Source organism: Hyperoodon ampullatus, assembly GCF_949752795.1.
Source record: "Hyperoodon ampullatus genome assembly, chromosome: 13".
Classification (NCBI taxonomy): Eukaryota; Metazoa; Chordata; class Mammalia; order Artiodactyla; family Ziphiidae; genus Hyperoodon; species Hyperoodon ampullatus.
Window position 1 is genome coordinate 73,861,956 of NC_136926.1, and position 21,009 is coordinate 73,882,964.

At 44.9% G+C, this 21,009-nt stretch overlaps 1 protein-coding gene across 4 annotated transcripts in view; it reads left to right on the forward strand.

Moving 5' to 3' along the window:
* The window catches only part of NEDD4L (NEDD4 like E3 ubiquitin protein ligase), a gene marked incomplete at its 5' end in the record, with an annotated part of 347,403 nt that overhangs the window by 310,139 nt on the left and 16,255 nt on the right, over positions 1 to 21,009 (forward strand). For all 4 annotated transcript variants that reach the window (XM_079718200.1, XM_079718201.1, XM_079718202.1 and 1 more), the window contains 5 exons: positions 5,486 to 5,551; positions 7,317 to 7,546; positions 8,990 to 9,111; positions 11,787 to 11,857; positions 13,688 to 13,783. In XM_079718200.1, the coding sequence (XP_079574326.1) occupies positions 5,486 to 5,551; positions 7,317 to 7,546; positions 8,990 to 9,111; positions 11,787 to 11,857; positions 13,688 to 13,783 (585 nt within the window). The remainder of the gene's footprint in view (positions 1 to 5,485; positions 5,552 to 7,316; positions 7,547 to 8,989; positions 9,112 to 11,786; positions 11,858 to 13,687; positions 13,784 to 21,009) is intronic.

Sequence of the window (21,009 nt, forward strand, 5' to 3'; positions counted from 1 at the left end):
TTGGTCTTTTTCAATTTGCTTGGTCTTTTTAGTTATTGTTATTTGATCCTGTTCTTCCCTTTTATTCATTTTTCTATTCATACTTACAGCTTTTTAATCATTCTTAAAATATTTGTTCCAGCACCTCTTCTAGATTATTTTAGTATCTCTGGTTCTAGGGGCATTAAATCTCCCACTTGTTATGTCTGTAGACTCTCCTCAGTGGTAGTTGATTGCCTAGTTCAGTTTATAATTTTGTGTTTTTAAGTGTGTGTGTGCTCATCTTCATTTTTTTTCTTTATGGGGCTTTTATACATCCTGACTTGTATTTACTGTTAACTTCTTAGCTTGGGTTTATGCCCCCTTGGTTACTATAACCATGGACCTCCTACCCACTTTGGTGTAGGCTTGGGAGTCTGAATTTATTAGAGGTCTGGGTTTTTTTGTTTGTTTTTCTCCCGGTTACGGTCCTGGATAGAAGGGAAGCTTCCTTGCAACTCTCCCAGGCCTGTGGGTAGAATTTTCTTGAACCCTGTTCAGATGTAGGTCTTAAGCAGGGAACTCTGTCTGACTCCCCTGGTCATACAGACTGTAGGCCGTGCTCTGTGTCCCCATGTGAGGATTAAAAACCCAAGCCCAAGCCCCAAGTCTAGGTCCAAAGCCCACTTCTTTAATTTTGTCTTTCTGCATATCTGGTACCTAGAGTTTCTCTCTCTCTTTTCCCAAGTTTTAAAAATACCTACATATTAGGGGAGAGGGGACCCTTCTGTGGCATTACTGTGAGTCAGTATGCTCTCTTTGTGACAAGCATCACCATTAAAAGCATTAGAGGGCTTCCCTGGTGGCGCAGTGGTTGAGAGTCCACCTGCCGATGCAGGGGACACGGGTTCGTGCCCTGGTCCTGGAGGATCCCACATGCCGCGGAGCGGCTGGGCCCATGAGCCATGACCGCTGAGCCTGCGCATCCGGAGCCTGTGCTCCGCAACGGCAGAGGCCACAACAGTGAGAGGCCCACGTACCACAAAAAAAAAAAAAAAAAAAAAGCATTAGAAACATGAAGTGCTATTTGTAGTTGCTACTCTTAAGAACACCATCTCGTGCTTGTGTAACGCTTCGTACTTATTCAAGAACTTTATAATCAACTGCTTTGAAACTCACAGCAATCCTCTCAGTATGGTAGGGAAGAAGTTGGGATTCCCAATTTGTCAGCAGCTCAGAAAGCTAATTGCCAAAAGTTTGAGCACATGTCAGAATCCAGGCCAGAGGCCCAGATGTACTGGTTTTACCGACGTCTCCGTGTCAGGCCCGAGCCTTCTCTGCAAGGAGCTCCGGTGTCTGTAACGGACAATAATGGCATGAAAACCTTTAGACCCCACTTACACAATGTCAGGTTTTCACTTTGTTCAAAAAAGAAAGCATATTTAATAGAGAGCAACTTTAATCAACAGATATGTTAATTCTTTAAATAGGCTTATTTTACATATTATATTGCATGTAAGAAAAGAACATGCCAGATTTTCAAGAGAGAATAAATAATTTGGCCTGTCCACTGCAGAAATGTAATTCTCTTCAGGGGCTGCAACGTATGGATGTCTTTATCCTCGTATGTTGTTGGAATCTTTTCAGGAGAAGAATATAAAAACCTACTCTTCTTAGGCCATCATAAGAATGACCCCTAGAGAGAAAAGATGAGTATTGGAGGAGGAGGGGTATTTCTCAACTTTCATGCATCATTCCCCAGAAGAAGAAAGACCAGAAATATCTCAGCACTGATTTCCACTGACATCTAGTCAGCACCTACCAGGTTACAAGCCAGACAAGGGCAGAGATACCATGGGCGGGGGGCAACACTTTGAAATATATTCCTTGGGAAACTTGTCATTTAAGACAGTTGAGCTTGCATTCACAGTGATGAATGTTTAACCCTTTTTTCAACGTTTTCAGGCAGGGAAACAAAAACAAAAAGTAATTGCTGGGAATCACAGATTTTTGGAAAGGGAAGAGCCTTAAAATTTGACTAGTCAAGTCTTTCTGCTTAACTGTGAAGGAATTCCGGAGTGGAGAGGTTATATCACAGAGCTAGCTGGCAGTAGAGTCTGCTCTGGAAGTCAGGTCTTCTGAAGCTGGCATGAGATAATAAAAGGAAATCTTTTTTTTTTTTTCAGCTTAATTTTCTTCTGTTACAGTTAATCATAGCTAAGAACATCAAATACTTCTCCTTTTTTGAGAACTCACTGTTCCTGTCATGGTTTGTTCCCTCCTGTCATTCTGGTTTCTGCTGAGATTTCCCTTTCTCAGAGCTGCCTTCCCCAACCATCTCATGTAAAACAACCACTGAGGAACTCTATCATTTTCCCACCTAGCATTTACCACTATGTATTCATTTATTTCTTATTGCCCATTGCTCACAATAGCTTCTAAAAAAGCTACAGAGCAAAAAGCATGATAATGCCTTTATTGGCTTATGTCAGACCATTGTATCCTTTTCCTTAGGTTGGTGGTTGTCCAGATAGTGATAAAATGTCTACCTTTTCTGGAATCAGAATTCATACAGTATTTCATCAGACTAAACACTGCCCAAAATAAATACGATATGTAGTCAAATCTAATGTTCAGTGAAGAGGCAAATGAAGACTGGCTTAAAAATTAAAAGCTAAGAACATACCATAGGTAGTATAAATTGTCTTTAGAATGTTCTTAAGATACTTAAATATGTTGTCCTTTGCTCTTGAATTACAAAGCAAAATACTGACATGATCACTGTTTTCTATGAGAGTAGTAACATGTTTTTGTTTTGGCTTAGTTATTGTTTGTATGACCATGTCTTAAAACAGTATGAAGGGGGGAAGCTTTTGTTCTTCATTTCTCCTCTTCCAGTCAGGAGTAAGCGTGGTGAAGGTGTAAGGTTTAGAGTCTGGAGACACTTTGCAAAGGATCAGTATATTTTATTAATGTAGCACAAAATGATATCAGCAGAAGTATTCTTGCCCAAATTCACACTATGCGCTAAAAAGCAATGAGTTGTTCTGACTGTGAGGCTGTCACAGTTACATCCACGTGTGTGCAAAAGCAATCCTTTCTGCTTCATAAAAAAAAATTGTAAGCCTTTTCCATCGCCTGAAGTCACAGCTCTGACTTTCGGATACTGTAAGCTACTTGACATCATAGCAAGTACCAAATATTTAAATGACTATATAAAAATGTAATTACTTTGCCTGAAGAGATTCCAGAACTTATGAATAATGTTAGCTCAGTTACTGAGCTCACTCCTGTGGTATCATCACTCTGCTCTATAGATACAGCATTCCAGATTTAAAGAAATCCTTGCCCACGACCTCTAAATAGTCGACTCCTAAAATGAGGACTTTTCCAGCATGCTGTTTACCCAGTTTTTTTCCTTGACAAGTGTATCAGTTCGCTTGCCTTTCTGCTTGTTACTTTTCTCCCAAAGATTTTTTTTAACATCTTTATTGGAGTATAATTGCTTTACAGTGTTGTGTTAGTTTCTGCTGTATAACAAAGTGCTATATGCATACACATATCCCCATATCCCCTCCCTCTTGAGCCTCCATCCCACCCTCCCTATCCCACCCCTCTAGGTGGTCACAAAGCACCAAGCTGAGCTGATCTCCCTGTGCTATGTGGCTGCTTCCCACTAGCTATCTGTTTTACATTTGGTAGTGTATATATGTCCATGCCACTCTCTCACTTCGTCCCAGCTTACCCTTCCCCCTCTCCATGTCCTCAAGTCCATTCTCTAGTAGGTCTGCGTCCTTATTCCTGTCTTGCCCCTAGGTTCATCAGAACCAATTTTTTTCTAGATTCCATATATATGTGTTAGCATATGGTATTTTTTCTTTTTCTGACTTTTTCACTCTGTATGACAGACTCTAGGTCCATCCACCTCACTACAAATAACTCAATTTCATTTCTTTTTATGGCTGAATAATATTCCATTGTATATATGTGCCACATCTTCTTTATCCATTCATCTGTCAGTGGACACTTAGGTTGCTTCCGTGTCCTGGCTACTGTAAATAGTACTGCAATGAACATTGGGGTGCAGGTGTCTTTTTGAATTAACGGTTTTCTCAGGGTATATGCCCAGTAGTGGGATTGCTGGGTTGTACGGTAGTTGTATTTGTAGTTTTTTAAGGAACCTCCATACTGTTCTCCGTAGTGGCTGTATCAATTTACATTCCCACCAATAGTGCAAGAGGGTTCCCTTTTCTCCACACCCTCTCCAGCATTTATTGTTTGTAGATTTTTTGATGGCCATTCTGACTGGTGTGAGCTGACACCTCATTGTCATTTTGATTTGCATTTCTCTAGTGATTAGTGATGTTGAGCATCCTTTCATGTGTTTGTTGGCAATCTGTATATCTTCTGTGGAGAAATGTCTAGTTAGGTCTTCTGCCCATTTTTGGATTGGATTGTTTTTTTTGATATTGAGCTGCATGAGCTGCTTGTAAATTTTGGAGATTAATCCTTTGTCAGTTGCTTCATTTGCAAATATTTTCTCCCATTCTGAGGGTTGTCTTTTGGTCTTGTTTATGGTTTCCTTTGCTGTGCAAAAGCTTTTAAGTTTCATTAGGTCCCATTTGTTTATTTTTGGTTTTATTTCCATTTCTCGAGGAGGTGGGTCAAAAAGGATCTTGCTGTGATTTATGTCATACATTGTTCTGCCTATGTTTTTCCTCTAAGAGTTTGATAGTTTCTGGCCTTACATTTAGGTCTTTAATCCATTTTGAGTTTATTTTTGTGTATGGTGTTAGGGAGTGTTCTAATTTCATTCTTTTACATGTAGCTGTCCAGTTTTCCCAGCACCACTTATTGAAGAGGCTGTCTTTTCTCCATTGTATATTCTTGCCTCCTTTATCAAAAATACGGTGACCATACGTGTGCGAGTTTATCTCTGGGCTTTCTATCCTGTTCCATTGATCTATATTTCTATTTTTGTGCCAGTACCATACTTTCTTGATTACTGTAGCTTTGTAGTATAGTCTGACATGTAGGAGCCTGATTCCTCCAGCTCCTTTTCTCTTTCTCAAGATTGCTTTGGCTATTCGTCTCCCAAAGATTTTTAAAGCACAATTAGTCTTTTCTGAATGACAGTGTAGGTCATTTGGAGTTGTGTGTTAAAGTATGATAGCCAATAACTTACCTAAACTACAACCTATAAAAAGATTACAATGCACCCTGATGCATATTCAGACAGAAGTCACATGGAAAGTCTATTCAGTTTATGTATAATACCTCTAAATGATTTCTTGAGTATCCATATTGTTGTTTTCAGGGGTCAAAGCCCTATTCAGTGCTGATTTACCTTAACCATTTCTATAACATTCGCATGTACTATATAGACATTATGTAAATTTCAGTGGTTATATGGAGAGTGACGATTTTAAGGTTCATGATTCATGAAATTTTCTGAATGTTGGCTTAGTATACATAAAATTTCAAGCATGTTGTTCATATTATCTATATTTATACATTTATCTTCCAGGCTGTTCCTTACTCCAGAGAATTTAAGCAGAAATATGACTACTTTAGGAAGAAATTAAAGAAACCTGTGAGTACATATCTTCCAAAAATGCTGTTTTAGTCATTTGTAAGTTACCCAAATTACTTCACTGAGAACAACTCGTTTCTTACTGTTATGTGTATACTAAAAATATGACCTTTCTTTTCTCACTGCACTTTGATCCACCTGGATCTTCAATCTGACTTTTCTTTTTAACAGACATGGTAAGTGAAGATTAACTTAGTATTACATATCAAATCACCTGAAGGTAATTTCTTATGTAATACATTAAAAAATAGAAATGATTTTTATGAGGTATAAAATAATTCAGGAACTAGTGAAAAAATGTGGAGAAGCCTATGCAATCAATTATGGCTATCCTATTTAATAAAACCTAGATCCTAATTCGAAAAATGTTCGTCCCTTTAAATTCAGAAATACAGTTTTAATGATGATATGTACAACAAAAATATAATTTATAATATTTGACATATTAAGACCAAGTGTAATTTTCGGATTAAAATTCTTACTAGGAAACCCATTAAGATTCTGACAAAACTGAGAAACCCTGTAAGGCTTTTTACAGGCAGTGTTTTAAAATACAGTATTATATTTTCTACTGACATATCTCCCCAAATAACTTTAATACTATGTCTTCTCTTTTCTGATTTCACCTCTCTGGTGTAAATTTTACCAGTTTTCTCCTAAGTTTGTGCCTTCACTATTTTGGGGGTGTTTTTGTTCCCGTCACCGTTTCTTGGCTTCCTCATTGGGGAAAGCTGCAGCTCCGATCACCCCCATTTGCCTGTGCTCCTTCCCCATCTCCCCCACCCCGCTCCACTCCCTCAGCTGATGCCTCATTTTCCCAGCCTCTGCTATGGATGAGGCACTGGGGATGCAGAGACGGTTGAAACACAGCCTCTGCCTCGGGGAGCTCCCTCTTAGGGGTTCTGTTCTCTCTTCTAACATCCTGACTCAAGGAGCTCCTGGGTAACTCCTTTTGAAATGACTCAAATTTGAACCTGTGTAATTCCAGTGTTTCTTTGTGAGTCGCCTGCATTTCCTCCAGTGATGTGATGACTGTAGATATCATGCTGTCTCACTTTGTGGCACTTGCACCGTGGTACCTTCTGCCTGGAAACTGACTCTGTAGATCCATCATTCTGGCAAAGCTGACCCTGGACCTGTTTTTCCAGGAAGCAGTTATTCACAACTTAAATCAAGTGCTTTTTTATTTTCACGTTTATTAACTGTTGCCTTTGGGATGCTTTCTCACAACTTGGCCATGATAATCAGGGCCCCACTCCCCATGGCAACAGAACTAGCTTGTAGGCATCATGGTCATGGCTACCAGCTGGAGTCCCTACCAGGGCTGAGGGTCGTCCCAGCCTGGCCAGGTGGGGATTGTCTATGGGTTTTAATCCCCTGGACTACAGTCCCTTTCTTTGACTAAAACGGTATACAGAGTTGACCATATTTCAGTTGCCAGTGGGCGGATAAGTGCCCCACAATTGCTTATAACAGGGAGAGAGGATGATTGTCTTCACTCAGCATAGTTTCTTCTGCAGCGCGTGTTGCTGGCTCAGTCTGACACCTGCTGGTGGATGCTGTGTGTCTCCTCCTGACATAGGCTTTCTGTCTGAGTGAAGAACAATCTAGAAAGGAGAGAGTTTCGGTTGGAACCATTCATCATTGCTTGTTTATTTGAAGGCTGCCATCATTTCTGCTCTTTGTTTTGTTTTTTTTTTTCTGTTAGGAAGTAAGGTGTATATTTACTGTCTGATGGTGTGTGGGTTTTTTTTCTCGTTTTTAGGCTGATATTCCAAATAGGTTTGAAATGAAACTTCACAGAAATAACATATTTGAAGAGTCCTATCGGAGAATCATGTCTGTGAAAAGACCAGATGTCCTGAAAGCTAGGCTGTGGATTGAATTTGAATCAGAAAAAGGTCTGGACTACGGGGGCGTGGCCAGAGAATGGTTCTTCTTACTGTCCAAAGAGATGTTCAACCCCTATTACGGTCTGTTCGAGTACTCTGCAACGTAAGTGTCTGGAGTGCATTCAGAAGGTGTCCGCACTGAAGCAGTTTTATTCTTCATGAATTTAAACTTAATGAAAGAATAAGCAGCTCACTCAGAGGTGAATTAACACTGCTGATTTCAGCCCCTCCCCGCCAGCCCTTACAAGTCTAGAACAGGTCTCACTCCACATGGTGAACTAACGTACTCTGTGAACACCTAAAAATAATTCTTCTCTTGTCTGTTGGGTTCGTGTAATTGAGACTGAAAATGTGTTGGGTACTTATGGTAAGGAACAAGGCAATTTTCATTCATAACGTTATGTTAATTCAGGAGAATTTGTCACTGTCAGAATTCAGAAGGTTGTTGTCTTATGAACAAGAATCGTTTCTGAAGTCAAATTACTTAAAGGCAAACTGAGGACCCGTCCTTTAGGATCCAAAGGACCATGCCCTGGGCCTGTGAGGGGAGGCCCAGACCGAGCCCCCCTTGCATTAGGATTTCATCACTGCCAGGCATGCAGACCGAGGCAGAGTCCATTGCTTTCTCGGCAATCAAACACTGGCTACTTGCAAGGCCACTCTTTCCTCCTCCAGGCTGTGGCTTCTCCAAAGGCTTAGGCAGGACCCGAGCAGGGACAAGGGTTCTCCCGTGTCTTCCCCCTGGTGCCGGTCTCCTGGGGGCTCTTCTGGAAGGCAGCCTCAGTGTTCTTCCCCGATGCTCCGGCCAAGAATGTCCCATTTTGTCAAATTGATAAAAGCCATTGAAGTGGAGGGGAGGATCCGGAGGCGAGATCTGCACCTCTTACCCACATTCCCAAAGCTGCCCCCAGAAGAATCTGGCCACGGAGCCCAATTTGCAAACCACCGATCCTCCTGATTGTGAGACCAAAGGACAATGAGATGCATGTCAACATCTTGAGGTGTGCACTGTTGGGACAGCCGTACGTTGCTACCAGTGGCCTCCAGGCCTTTCAGGGCAGAATGCTGGTCAGATGGATCAGGGGTTGGACCCCTGGGAAAAATTGTAATCCCCAAACCAAAAGCTTCTCAAGGGAGTTAACCCTCTTTCTCTCAGAGACAACCTGTTGCACTCACACATAGCTGGGAATCCATGCCCAGCCCCTTTGGTATGTGGGGCTTCTCAGCTTCCAAAAATACTTGGCTGAACCGTATGAAATTGAGATTTTTGTCGATCAGCAGTAGTCAGATATCCAGTTTCTCACGGTTTAACATAACAGGGCATATCCACCAGCTCTAGTAGACCTCTGTCCTTGGTCACGGAAAAGGGCTAACTAAATAAGCCCCGTTGTCTAGCTTTTATGCCTTATCTGTCAGGTACAGGATGTTTGCAGGCACACTGTAAAAGCTTAATGACAGGCAGCAATGGAAAATTCAAATTCTTGCATTTATTATTTATTGCATTTATTTACCACCTTTCTTTTTCTCTCTCTCCCTCCCTAAAAAGGGATAACTACACACTTCAGATCAATCCCAATTCAGGCCTCTGTAATGAAGATCATTTGTCCTATTTCACTTTTATTGGAAGAGTTGCTGGTCTGGCAGTATTTCATGGGAAACTTTTAGATGGTAAGTTATTAAAAAGTGTTAAAGTAATAAAAATTGGACAGTGCTGTCTGTGGTCTCTTATCAGGTATCTTATCTTTCACATCATAGGTTTTAAGCAAAAGTGCTTCACTGGTTCTCCCTCTGTAAATCAGTAGTTTCTTTAATGTTTTGTCCATAATGAAGGTGCTTTTTTTCCTGGTGTCATCTTAATCTGAGCACTGAAGACAGTGTCTACACACAGTTTGAAAAAGTTTTTTTTGAAAAACTTAAGTGTGAAACACAGAACATTCTGTATTTGTGCATTTTCTATGTTTTCCAGAATAACATTTCTTTAGCAGAAACTAGATTTGATGACAGATGGAAAGTATTGATTGAAAAGTTCATTAAAACGGTCTAATTCAGCCAATATCCTACCATTGTCCTGTTTGTCCCCAAATTACCATTTTTTTGAATGTGAAGAGACTGTAAATAATTTCAAAGCAGTGTTATAACTCAGCTAAGACCTTGACCCCTGGGATCACTGCTGAAACAGATGGCACAGAATAATCTCATTATTATCTAAAGCACGTAAGTCATGCAAAGTACCAAGAATTTCAAGGTACCTTGGAAGTCGGGAGTGAAACCCCCCTCCCTGGCTGTATCAATAGGCTTATAATAGAGACTTCTTATGGATTTGGTCATTGAAAAAGTAGTGCCCTTAAGAGAACATTACAGAAATCATCAGTGAGGAAAGAGAATCAGAAATATTTTTGAAGAATTTAGGGGTGAAATGGTTGAGGGTAGAAGACAGAGCAAGATTGAAGATGGACACTGCAGTTACTGTAGAGAGATTTCCAGGAGAATTATGTGAATTGCATTTATGGAACCTTAGCTGTGCTAGTAAATAACTGATGTACCCTGTGTACTTTCTCCTTTAATAAATTTTTACTGGTAGTTGCTAGCTGATTTTGATCCTCTAATTTCAACATTTTATTTTTTTATGGGGGAAGGGGCTGGTGGCAGGAGCAAACACTTTTTTTTCTGATTAGAAGGAAACTGGTCTCACTCTGTATAGGTATATACAGTGAATGTATTTTAAGTTGCAGCACTGGAGTCATGCCATAGATGATTAGAACGTCCGTTATTTACCTTCTGCCGGGCAAGAAGACGTTCTTAGTTGCTACAGGGGAAATAGAAGTTTAAGCTGAGATCCTGACCTGAGGGGACCGATGTTCTAGTGAGGGTGTGGGAAACATGGGTCCAGAGTCCAGCAGAAGGGAACACACGGAGCTCCCTGGGGGGAGCGCGTTACCGGGATTAGCCTCGCCAGGAGGCTACGGTGGGGTTGGCGCACTTGGAAGCTGGGATCGTTTCAGAAGAGCAAGGACTGGCCAAGAGTCAAGGCTGCCTGGAGTAGTGATGGGGGTGCATCTAGGTCCCTGCTGCAAAAGGAGATGGGAGGTAACCATGTCCTCGGGAATTGCAAGAAGAAGAGCCCGGATGCCCCCCGGGCATGTGGCCAGCAGTGTCTTTGTTTCCCGGGACCATGAACGGCCCTGGAGGCAGAGCAGACACGCTGCACGTCAGATCAGCCCCTACTCCTTCCTGTGGCTTCACCCCCCAGACAGCAGGGGCTTTGAGCCTCAGCCGCAGGGCCGCACGGAGGCCAGTGGGAGCGGGAACGGGCTGCGAGGGCGGCTGGTTAGACCTGGAGGGGGCGCTGAGGATGGGAGTTGAGGGTGAAAGGGTGGACTGAGGTTCCGGGGGCGCCTGTGTCAGGAGGCGTGTGACGCTAACTTGCCTGGGACGGGGTGAAGTGGGGTCCCTGCGGGCACCTGCGCGGTCGTGGCGGCGTGGCCACCGCCCTCGCCTCCCTCAGGCCGTGATCACGCCGCCCGGGAGGACTGCACAGCCTTCTGGACGGCCTCCCTCGCTTCCTCCCTGTCTGTCCCTTCCTGTTGCTCTTCCCAGCACTGCCCAAGCGATGACACTGAAATGCAGGTGGAATTGCCCCCTGGCGTTTCAGTGACTCCCCTTGGCCCTGGGCAGCAGCCCAGGCTCTCCCGCACCTCGTGTAAGCTGTGCACTCCCTGCCCAGTCCCTCCTCTGGCCTGTGTGCCTGGGACGCGCTGTGCTTCGGTCCAGGCGAGTCCCGGGTCCTGTCCCTCTGCTGGGAGTGCCCTTTCCTCCCCCGTGCGTGCGCCTTGTTTGCGCTACAGATTCCTGACTGTGCCTGAAGCTCATTTGTCACCTCCGGCAGCCTTTCTGACCTCACCCCTCTGCTGTGCCATCTCTGTTAGTATAACCGCCCTCCTTCCTAAACCCCTTCCCCCGACCCTGCCCCAAGCCAGGCCCTCATCTTACTGTAGAAAACCCTTGATTGTTCTGTTCTGGTCTCTCATTCACATGAAAGCAGGTTAATCTTTTATTTCATGCTCTGATGCACAGCATCATCAAAGATTTGAAACTTGGGGCTTCCCTGGTGGCGCAGTGGTTGGGAGTCCGCCTACTGATGCAGGGGACATGGGTTCGTGCCCCGGTCTGGGAAGATCCCACATGCCGCAGAACGGCTGGGCCCGTGAGCCATGGCCGCTGAGCCTGCGCGTCCGGAGCCTGTGCTCCGCAACGGGAGAGGCCACAGCAGTGAGAGGCCCGCCTACCGCAAAAAAAAAAAAAAAAAAAAAGATTTGAAACTAACTCAGTTTTCACCGTTTTAGGTTTCTTCATTCGACCGTTTTACAAAATGATGCTGGGAAAGCAGATAACTCTGAATGACATGGAATCTGTGGTGAGTAAATAGAGGTCACTCCCGTGGACCTCACCAGCAGCTTGTGCCTTATGGAAAGGTAGTTGAGACCATGTTGTAGTCACAGCAATTTTTATGGGCGTCGTCATTCAGTATGGACAACAGGGATTGTTCAAGAGGCTAATTGATCTCCCTAAATTTTTTAATAAGCAACTCGTTGTTCACATTTCCTAGAGTCATGGTATTTAGGGTGGGTACACCCACATCTCAGTTACCCCTGCTTACTCAGACCTGGTTTGACCAAATTAAATCCAAGGGTCATTTGGAGACCTCATTGCTGCCCTTGTTTTCCATGGAAAACTGCTAATACTGAACACTTAGAGGTTCATCTGCTGTCCCTCTGTTTCCCGACCTCAAAAAATGTCAGGGAGCCAGACCAAAACAGTTGATTCAGGGAAGACTATTTATACTCATCCCAGATACGGAAGAAGGGTAAGTGACCACTACAGTGTAGGAGAGGAATGAAAAGGTAGAAAATAATTGCTAACTTCCGATTTGGGTTTTCATGTTGCATTTAACTTCTTTAATCTAGGCTGACCATTTTAGAGTTGAAAGACTTTTCTATAAAGAACAAAAGTTGATGCTCTTTTCCTGGCATACTTTTGCTTCTGTTTTTCTTCTAATTTACCTGTACTCCCACCATTCACCTCTCACGATTCACCACCCACACATTTGGGGTGTTTGCAGATCTGCTTTCACATTCTGTCACTTGAGTCAGAAAGCATCTTCCTCCCCTCAGCCTCGCTGCCGTGTTGACTGTACGTGTTCTGTAGTTGGTTATATGAGCCGTGTACCCCTCCCTCACAGCTCATCCTCTGGGAATGGAAGGACAGTAGAAGGCCAGCAGTGCACACAAGTCCACTCAGCTGGGTTTTCCACGGGCGGGCAGCTCTATGTATCCACCCGTGTCCAGTTTCTCTTCAGCTTTTACCTTTAGCTTAGGCTTTATGCTTTTGTTACTGTATGGTGAGGAAGCTAGGAGTATAAAAATCTCTCTACAAGTCTAAATTAATATTATTCCCCATGTTGACAGTTGGTGCACACGTTCTGTTTGGTCTTCATGGAGCCCCTGGGGCTGCCCAAGAGACAGAGGAGTCCAGGCTCTCGGGGCCTGTGTTCTGGGTTTTGACACTAGGGCATCCTCTTCCTGTTTGCTCACAGTGACTTGCAGAGAGTGCTGGAAGCACAGGAATGGGCATAACTTGAAACCATTGGTATTTAATTAGAACATTCTCTATCCTTCCTACTTTCCTCTAATATTTTCACTCTTAAAAGATGGGGAGTGGGCTTCCTTGGTGGCGCAGTGGTTGAGAGTCTGCCTGCCAATGCAGGGGACACGGGTTCGTGCCCCGGTCCGGGAAGATCCCACATGCCGTGGAGCGGCTGGGCCCGTGAGCCATGGCCGCTGAGCCTGCGCGTCCAGAGCCTGTGCTCTGCAACGGGAGAGGCCACAACAGTGAGAGGCCTGCGTACCGCAAAAAAAAAAAAAAAAAAAAAAAAAAGATGGGGAGTATGTTGATCTCTACACGTTCAGTTCCGTAATGTTATGACGGCCATCCAGAGCAGGCTGCTCCCTCTTCACAGAGGACAGGATCCAACTACAAACCCCTGTTACTACCAAAGCAGTTTTTTAGTTTGTATTTTTAAATTAAAGTGGAAGAGTAGGTTTGGGGTAGAGCTGGAAACATTAGTGACTAATGCATTTCTTGAGATTCTGGATGGAATTACACTGAAAGGACATAATTATTTAAAGAAAGGAGTGTATATTTTGGGAAAAAATGCTTAATTTTAATTTTTGTGTCATTTCTGTAGGATAGTGAATACTACAACTCTTTGAAATGGATCTTAGAAAATGATCCGACGGAACTGGATCTTATGTTTTGCATTGATGAAGAAAACTTTGGGCAGGTATGTGTGGGTAACCCCACGAGCTCCCCCTTGACTTTCAAAGAGTCTTTGCTTCTTTGAGTCTTTGCTAATTATCATCTGATTGTATCAGTATCTTATTGTCATGCCAGGAAGCCAAGTCCCAATTATAACTGCCTCTCTTCCTGCAAAGTTAGAGAAATTCTAAGGCCTCTGGTGTGTGAAGTAGCACCTACTTCTCACATCTAAAGCAGATCTGAATGTGAATGTTTGTGCCTTGGTTTTAAAATTTAGATACTTCAAAAAAATAGTGTAAATGTTTACTTAGTGATATAATACATGACCAGGAGTAGGTGATGCCTGGGGGGGCCTTGGTTTTTTTCCCTCTGCTTTAATGGTTCCCTTGTCATGGTGAAGTTTGTCTTTGGGGGCTCAGCAGGCTCAGGGTTTTCTAACATTCCTTCTTGCTTTGCACCAATACTGTTATTAAGGCTGGATTAACCATAAAGATCAATTTCAAAGATAAAGTTGCCTTCTTGGAATTCTCATCATCATCCTAAAGTTCTGTAGGATGTGTTTGTCTTAAACCTGAAACTTTTGGTTCATTTGTCCCCCGGTGATAACTATGCTTTTGGGAAGGACTTCTCAGGATTATCCAACCCCTGGTACCTGTCCTTTCACAAAGGCCCAGAGAGAGTTCCCATCTACCAGACCAAGCATACATGGCCTTGGCATTCATGAGATCATGGAGCCCGTTTTAAGGGTTGCTAATGGAACATGACATTGATTTGTTCTTTATTGCTTCAGAGATTACTGAAAGTGTACTCCACTGTCCAAAAAGTGTGATCACATTGGCTATCATTTCACAATGCTGTGCTCAGCTTTATAGGTGAGGTAAGGAAATCAGGTCCCTGCCCTCTTGGGTTCGCAGTCTTAGAAAAAAGAAGCTGATGCTGCTGGATATAAAGAAATTAATGACACCTGGGGTAAGAACTGTTGAGAAGGAACGTGATCACACAAACCAAAATTACTTGTTACATCCGCTCAGGCCAGGAAACCGTCACTCTGTGAGTCCCAGAAGTGGGTGGGTCTCAGGGAGTCTGTGTTTTCTTTCCTTCCTGGTTGGTTGAGTTGAGGCTCATAGAATTTCAGGCACCAGGCATGAGAGAGACCCTGTGATTAACGGAAATGACCAACGAGTCCATTAAGAATCTCATCTCACCCTCCCCATCCTTTTTCGCTCCATACTGTGTTTCATGCCCCAAACCTTCACAGACCGACGGACACTGCTGTCCTTGTGGGAGTCCTGTCGTGGGGTGGGGGAGGGAAATCTCTTCTGCACCACCCCCAGAGCTGTCCCCTCCGGGTTAGCGGTGGCCCCCCTGCCCAGGACTGAATGTAAATGGGTTCTGGCCCTTGTCTGCTTCCTTCCTCCACTGCTCCCTCCCCTGAAGGCCCTGCCAGTCACCCCCACTTCATCCCTTCTCCCCGCTCCCCACCCCGCTCCGCGGCTCTCCTTCCACCTCGCCTAAGCCCTGCTGCTTCTGCCGGCGCCCCGACGCGATGCTCCCCCGCCCGCTTCTTTCCCCGTCCTGCCCTCGCTCCGCTCGCTGGGCGGCCTCACTCTGCGCATCTCTGCGCTGCTCACCGCCAGCCTCTTACCTGCAGCCCACACCCTTCCTCTAGCGTCCACATTCCCCCTGGTTCGGCTGCCTCCTGAGCCGGGTCTCTTGAAAGACCCACAGGTCCCCGAACTGAAAAAGCCACTTCCTCCTCCCGACCCCCCACCTCCGCTCCCGTCTAACCAGTGGCCACACCCTCCCCTCCGGCCTGAAACTGGAGTCCCCTTGGAATCGTCCCTCTCCCTCCGTGTCCAGCCGGTCACTGCGTCCTCTAGCCCCAGCCTCCTCATCGCTTCCCTTGTCTGCACCCTTCCCTTGTTGAGGCTCTGCCGGTTCCTTGGCTGTGTCGTGTGGCAGTCTCCCTGGTCCCTGCATCGCCGCTCGCTCCAGTCCGTTCTCTGATGCCTCCACACATATGCTCTGGATGTAGTGGTTCTGAAGAGCCAACCTGGACCTGTAACTCTTCTGCTCGACACACATTCTTCACTGGCCAGCCTGTGCCCTTCAGTGTGAATTAAAACCTTTCCTGCACGGCTTAGGACCCCTCGCTGCCCACCGTTGCCTTCCCTCCCAACACCTCCGTCCTCTCACCTTCGCAGCCATGGGGTGCCTGCCTCGGTGTCCCCCAGGACGCCCCGTGCCCTGTCACTGGCTGCGTGGCGCCCTCTCCTCGCCGACCCATCCTCCTCTCCCCCGCCATAGCGCTGTGTCCTCTAGCCATCCCCGGCCTGCCGCCTCCCGTGAGCCCCCTGAGGTCTCTCCTTGGTTTCTCCAGTGCCCAGTGTGTAGCGATGGCTGCTAAATGCTTAGTGAGCAAAGGAATGAATCATGCTGACATAGGTTTTTTTTTAATGTTATAAGTTATGGAAGCTCCAAGTGTGTGACAACAAAATAATTGGAATTGCAACGACTTTTTTTTAAGCTGGACCTATTTAAGGGTCTTAACTGCCAATTTTCAAAGGATAACACATGGCTAACCATCCTGGAACTATGTCTTCTTTGCATTTTTAACGCATGTAGGGAGGAGTAGAGATAAAGAACCAAGGAAGATTTAAAATCAGTCTTGGGTGTCATATGCAAAAAAAAAAAAAAAAGGTCTCTTTATATTATATCCACTTGTAGAAATCCATGTGACTAACTTAACACAGTTCAGAAGACATTAGTGATGCCAAAGTTAGAAGCAGACTAAACCTGCCTTAGGTACAGTTAAATGTAACTATTTCCACCTAATAAGTACAAACCAAACAAGAAGTTTGCATTTTTAAGTAGACTTCTAACAAAGATTCTGATGGTCGTTACAGCTCGTCTGTGGTTCATTAAAAACAATTCTTAAACCTCCTCATTTAATGTGGGGTTTTCTGACTTTGGATTGAATCAGTTGGAGTAATGCAGTAATCAAAACAGACTCACGAGATGAGTAAGATAATGATTAGGTGCCCTACTTGTGAAATTACTGGCTTTCCTTTTTAGAGAGCGAAACCTGATTAACGAGGAACTAGCATTATCTATTTTGCGTTCTGGGAGGAAATGTAGGGTGAATTGAGCAGCCACACACTGATCTCATCTCCCGTATCCAGTCCATCACCAGGCCCGACTATTCCTCAGTTCTCTCTGTTCTCCTTGTCTGTCCCACCAACAATACCCGAGCCTAAGCTACCATCTTCTCTCGTAGATTCCTAACTGGTTTTTTATATCCACCTTGGCCCCCTACAATGGCAGAGTGGTCTTTTCAGAATGTGACATGATCATTTCACTCCTCTGCTAAAAACATGCAGAGATTTCCTGTCAAGATAAAGACCCAAATCCTTAATTTGCCTCATGACGTCCTGCGTGGCTGGGCCCTGCCTGTTCATCTCCAGGTGCATTTTGCATCCGTGCTGCCCACCTCATGCTTTCTGGGTCTGGTCCCACGAGACTTCTTGCACACACCAAGCTCCTTCTTGCCGCAGGACCTTTGCACATGCCACTCCTTCAGTTGGGAACACACTCCCATCGTCAGTTCAGACAAAGCTAGCTCTGACCCAGGACCACAGTACTTCAGAGTATCTTCCGTGTCTCCCTATGGCAGGTACCATAAGTGACTCTGCATGTATTTGGATGGTTATGTGTTCAGTATCTCTCTCTCCCATCAGACTCAGTCTCGGTGACGGCTGCCCTGGATCCGCCTTTTGCTCACCATTGTGTACTCACCACCTGGCAGTGCCTGGTACAGGGTAGACACTCAAAATAGTTGTTGAACCAAAAATGTGGACATCAGCAAGAGGCCTGTGCAGGCCTCCCCCTCCCCTAGCCCTCTGCAAAACTGCTGACTGTGCATTGCCAGTTTCTAACCCAAGAGGAAGCCCACGCCTCCTTGTGCATAAAGATAAAGTCATTTCTTCACTAGAGAGAAGTTACCACAGAAGTGAAATGTGCATGCAGTCGGTCTTCCTTAGTGCTTTAGGCTCTCTTTCTCATTCCGTGATTAGAAATACCAGGCCATGAAGTTTGGTGGTAGCTGTCACTTCATGTAATGAAATTGCAGCTGTTGCCATTTTTTTCCAGTTTGCTTTTTTTCTGGTTGGTGAGGATCTGCAGCTGCTGGTTTCTGGGGCCTACGAACAATGTTTCAGGTGAACAAATTTCAATATTTGAACAGTCGTCATATGCCAACCAGAAAGAATCAACCATACACTCATGTACACCCCTGCACACACACGCCCCACCAGGAGGAGACATCCTTTTAGAGCTGTGCCAAGCAGAAGGTCTTGACGGCAGGGTCAGCAGAGCAGCACCTGATTTGGTTGCTTTGAAGAGGCACTAGCAGTGTGGACTTCTAAGAAGCTGTGCGGTAGGGAGGGGAAGAGAATGCGCAGCAGCCTGTAGGAAAATCCTTTAGGACCCGGCCTGAGTTGGGTGAAGGCACACATTCTCAACTGGGGAGACGACACCCCTAGGGGGCAGAAACTGGACAACTTTTTGTCTTGGAGGACAGAAAGTCTCAGCCGTTACGATGGCTTGTGGTCCTCCAAGGGGGCCACAGAACATAACACAGGTGTACCATGGGTCTCTTTGGTAAGATTGCCTGCGAGGGAAGGGGTAACTGGGGGGTCTGAAAAGGCTCCTGGGGGGAAATTAATGGGGAAAAAGGCTGAGCAGCACTGGGTTGGGGAGAGGGAATAAGGGAAGAGGCAGAAACTGGAAGTAGGAAGGAGAGAGAGGTGAGAGTCAGAGCAGGGTCATGGCTGGAGCTGGACAGAACCAGACCTAGACCCCAGGGAAGAGGCCGCTCCTCAAAGGCCAGGTCAAGGGAGCGGAGCAGGAGGCAGCTGCAGGAAACGTGCAAGCAGAAAGGTGGGCCGGCCGCGGGGAGAGGCTGGGGGGGACGAGGACAGCGCCCAAGAACACGATGAGCAGCAGTCAAGCCTTCCTCTGCCTGGGTCCAGGATACCCGATTTGACCTAGACAGTTTCTCGGTGGACTCCTCAGACATTTGTCATAAAGCATCTGAGGAGGATCGGGGAGGTGTGTGTGAATCTGAAGCTGTCGCTTGCCGCAGGAGAGGGGTCCAGTTCTGTGAGAGCTGCATCCCAGAGCTTCCTCTGATCTTTGTGGTCTTTACAAAGAAGAGAGAGGAGTCCATACTTGGGCCAGGAGACTTCAGGAAAGAGCAGTGTTTTCCTACGAGCACTTATGAATCCCCTTCTGTGTGCCAGGCACTGTGTTAGCGTCTTCATGTCGGGTCCTTGAGGAAGGAGTTCAGACACAAGACGACAACTATATTTAAAAAGTGGAATTTGGGACTTCCCTGGTAGCACAGTGGTTAAGAATCCGCCTGCCAGTGCAGGGGACACAGGTTCGATCCCTGGTCCAGGAAGATCCCACATGCCGCAGAGCAACTATGCCCGTGTGCCACAACTACGGAAGCCTGCGCACCTTAGATCCCACGCGCCACAACTACTGAGCCTGCACTCTAGGGCCTGCATGCCACAACTACTGAGACCACGTCCTGCAACTACTGAAGCCTGCACTCCTAGAGCCCGTGCTCCACAACAAGAGAAGCCACCGCAATGAGAAGCCCGCGCACCACAACAAAGAGTAGCCCCCGCTCAACGCAACTAGAGAAAGCCCGCGCACAGCAACAAAGACCCAACGCAGCCAAAAAAATTTAAAAAGTGGAATTTGACCAGCAGCCCACAAGTGGTGTGTGAGGAGAGGGAGATGGGGGTGGAACACCAGCGGAAGCCTGATTGAGAGGCCCCTAGGGCTTGGGGAGGATTTACTCTAGGGGAGCAGCTTAGGGAGCAGGCCTGGAGGCCCCCTTCCCTGCCTGCCCGGAGAAACTGTGTGACCGACACGTGAGCCCCAATCAACCATGTGACCCACAGCTGCCCCAGCCGACGATTCCTTACTCAGCACAGAGAGTATGGTCCAGTCTTGCTTTTTGTTCTTTTTTCTTTCAAAAACAATTTTATTTATCTGATTGCAAAATATTAATCTTAGTAATAAAAATAAAGTCAGTACAATAAACATATTAAAGTCACTCATAGTTCCTACCACCTAGAGAAAAATCACGAGTAAAATTTTGATTTGTATCTTCCAGAATTATTCTCTGTAAACACACACACAAGGTTTTATCTTTTTAACAGAAATGGAATTGTACAGTGTGTACAATTTTAACTTAATATATTGTAGGTACCTTTCCATGTCAGTAAATACCATTTTAATGGCTACACCGAATTCCATTTCATAGACTGTACCTTTTTTAACCGTGCCCTAGTGGTTGACATCTGGGCTATTTCAGTATTTCGCTATGTAAACAGTATGATGAGTATAATCCTGGAATATACATTTTGTACACTTGACCAATTTCTTTCCCTTCGTATAAGTCCTAAGAAAGAAATTATTATGAAAAGGCATATGCACATTAAAATCTTGAGTCCTGTTGCCAAATTATCTTTTCAAAAGGTTGAACCAGTTAGACCCTCACCACCAGCGTTGATAAGAAGAACCGTTTCTCTGTGCTCAGCAGTGCTGGCTGATTCTGCCATTTTTCATCACTATGGGCTGCTTTTGGAGGCACCAGAAGTGTTTTTCTCCTTTCCCCTCCCCACCCTGTCTCGTCTATGGTTGACCCTCTTATTCAGTAGCTCTGGAAATTGCAGCTCCCAGAAAACATTCTATTCTAGTACAGCTGAACTGTACTGAAAGCCTCTCAATATCCAGAACCGGGCTTGGATTTATTAACTTGTCATTTGGTGTGGATCTGATAGAAAAATCTCATCATGGAAGGGAACAGCAAGACAATCTTTGAGGAATAAATGGGGGGAAAAAAAGAAAAACTGTCTTATTAAAAAATACTACAAAAGTGTAAATGAATACTGCCTACAGACCTCCAAATAACTGTCAAAGAACTAAAGATGTTTTACTATAAGAGACCTCCCATCCCACTCCCTAAGCGGAACTGTTTAATATCTTTAAAAAACTGCCGTGAAGGAAGGATTTGAAGAAGAGTAAAAATACAGCAGCAATTAAAGTCCATACTGCATTTGCAAATATTTTCTCCCATTCTGAGGGTTGTCTTTTTGTCTTGTTTATGGTTTCCTTTGCTGTGCAAAAGCCTTTAAGTTTCATTAGGTCCCATTTGTTTATTTTTATTTTTATTTC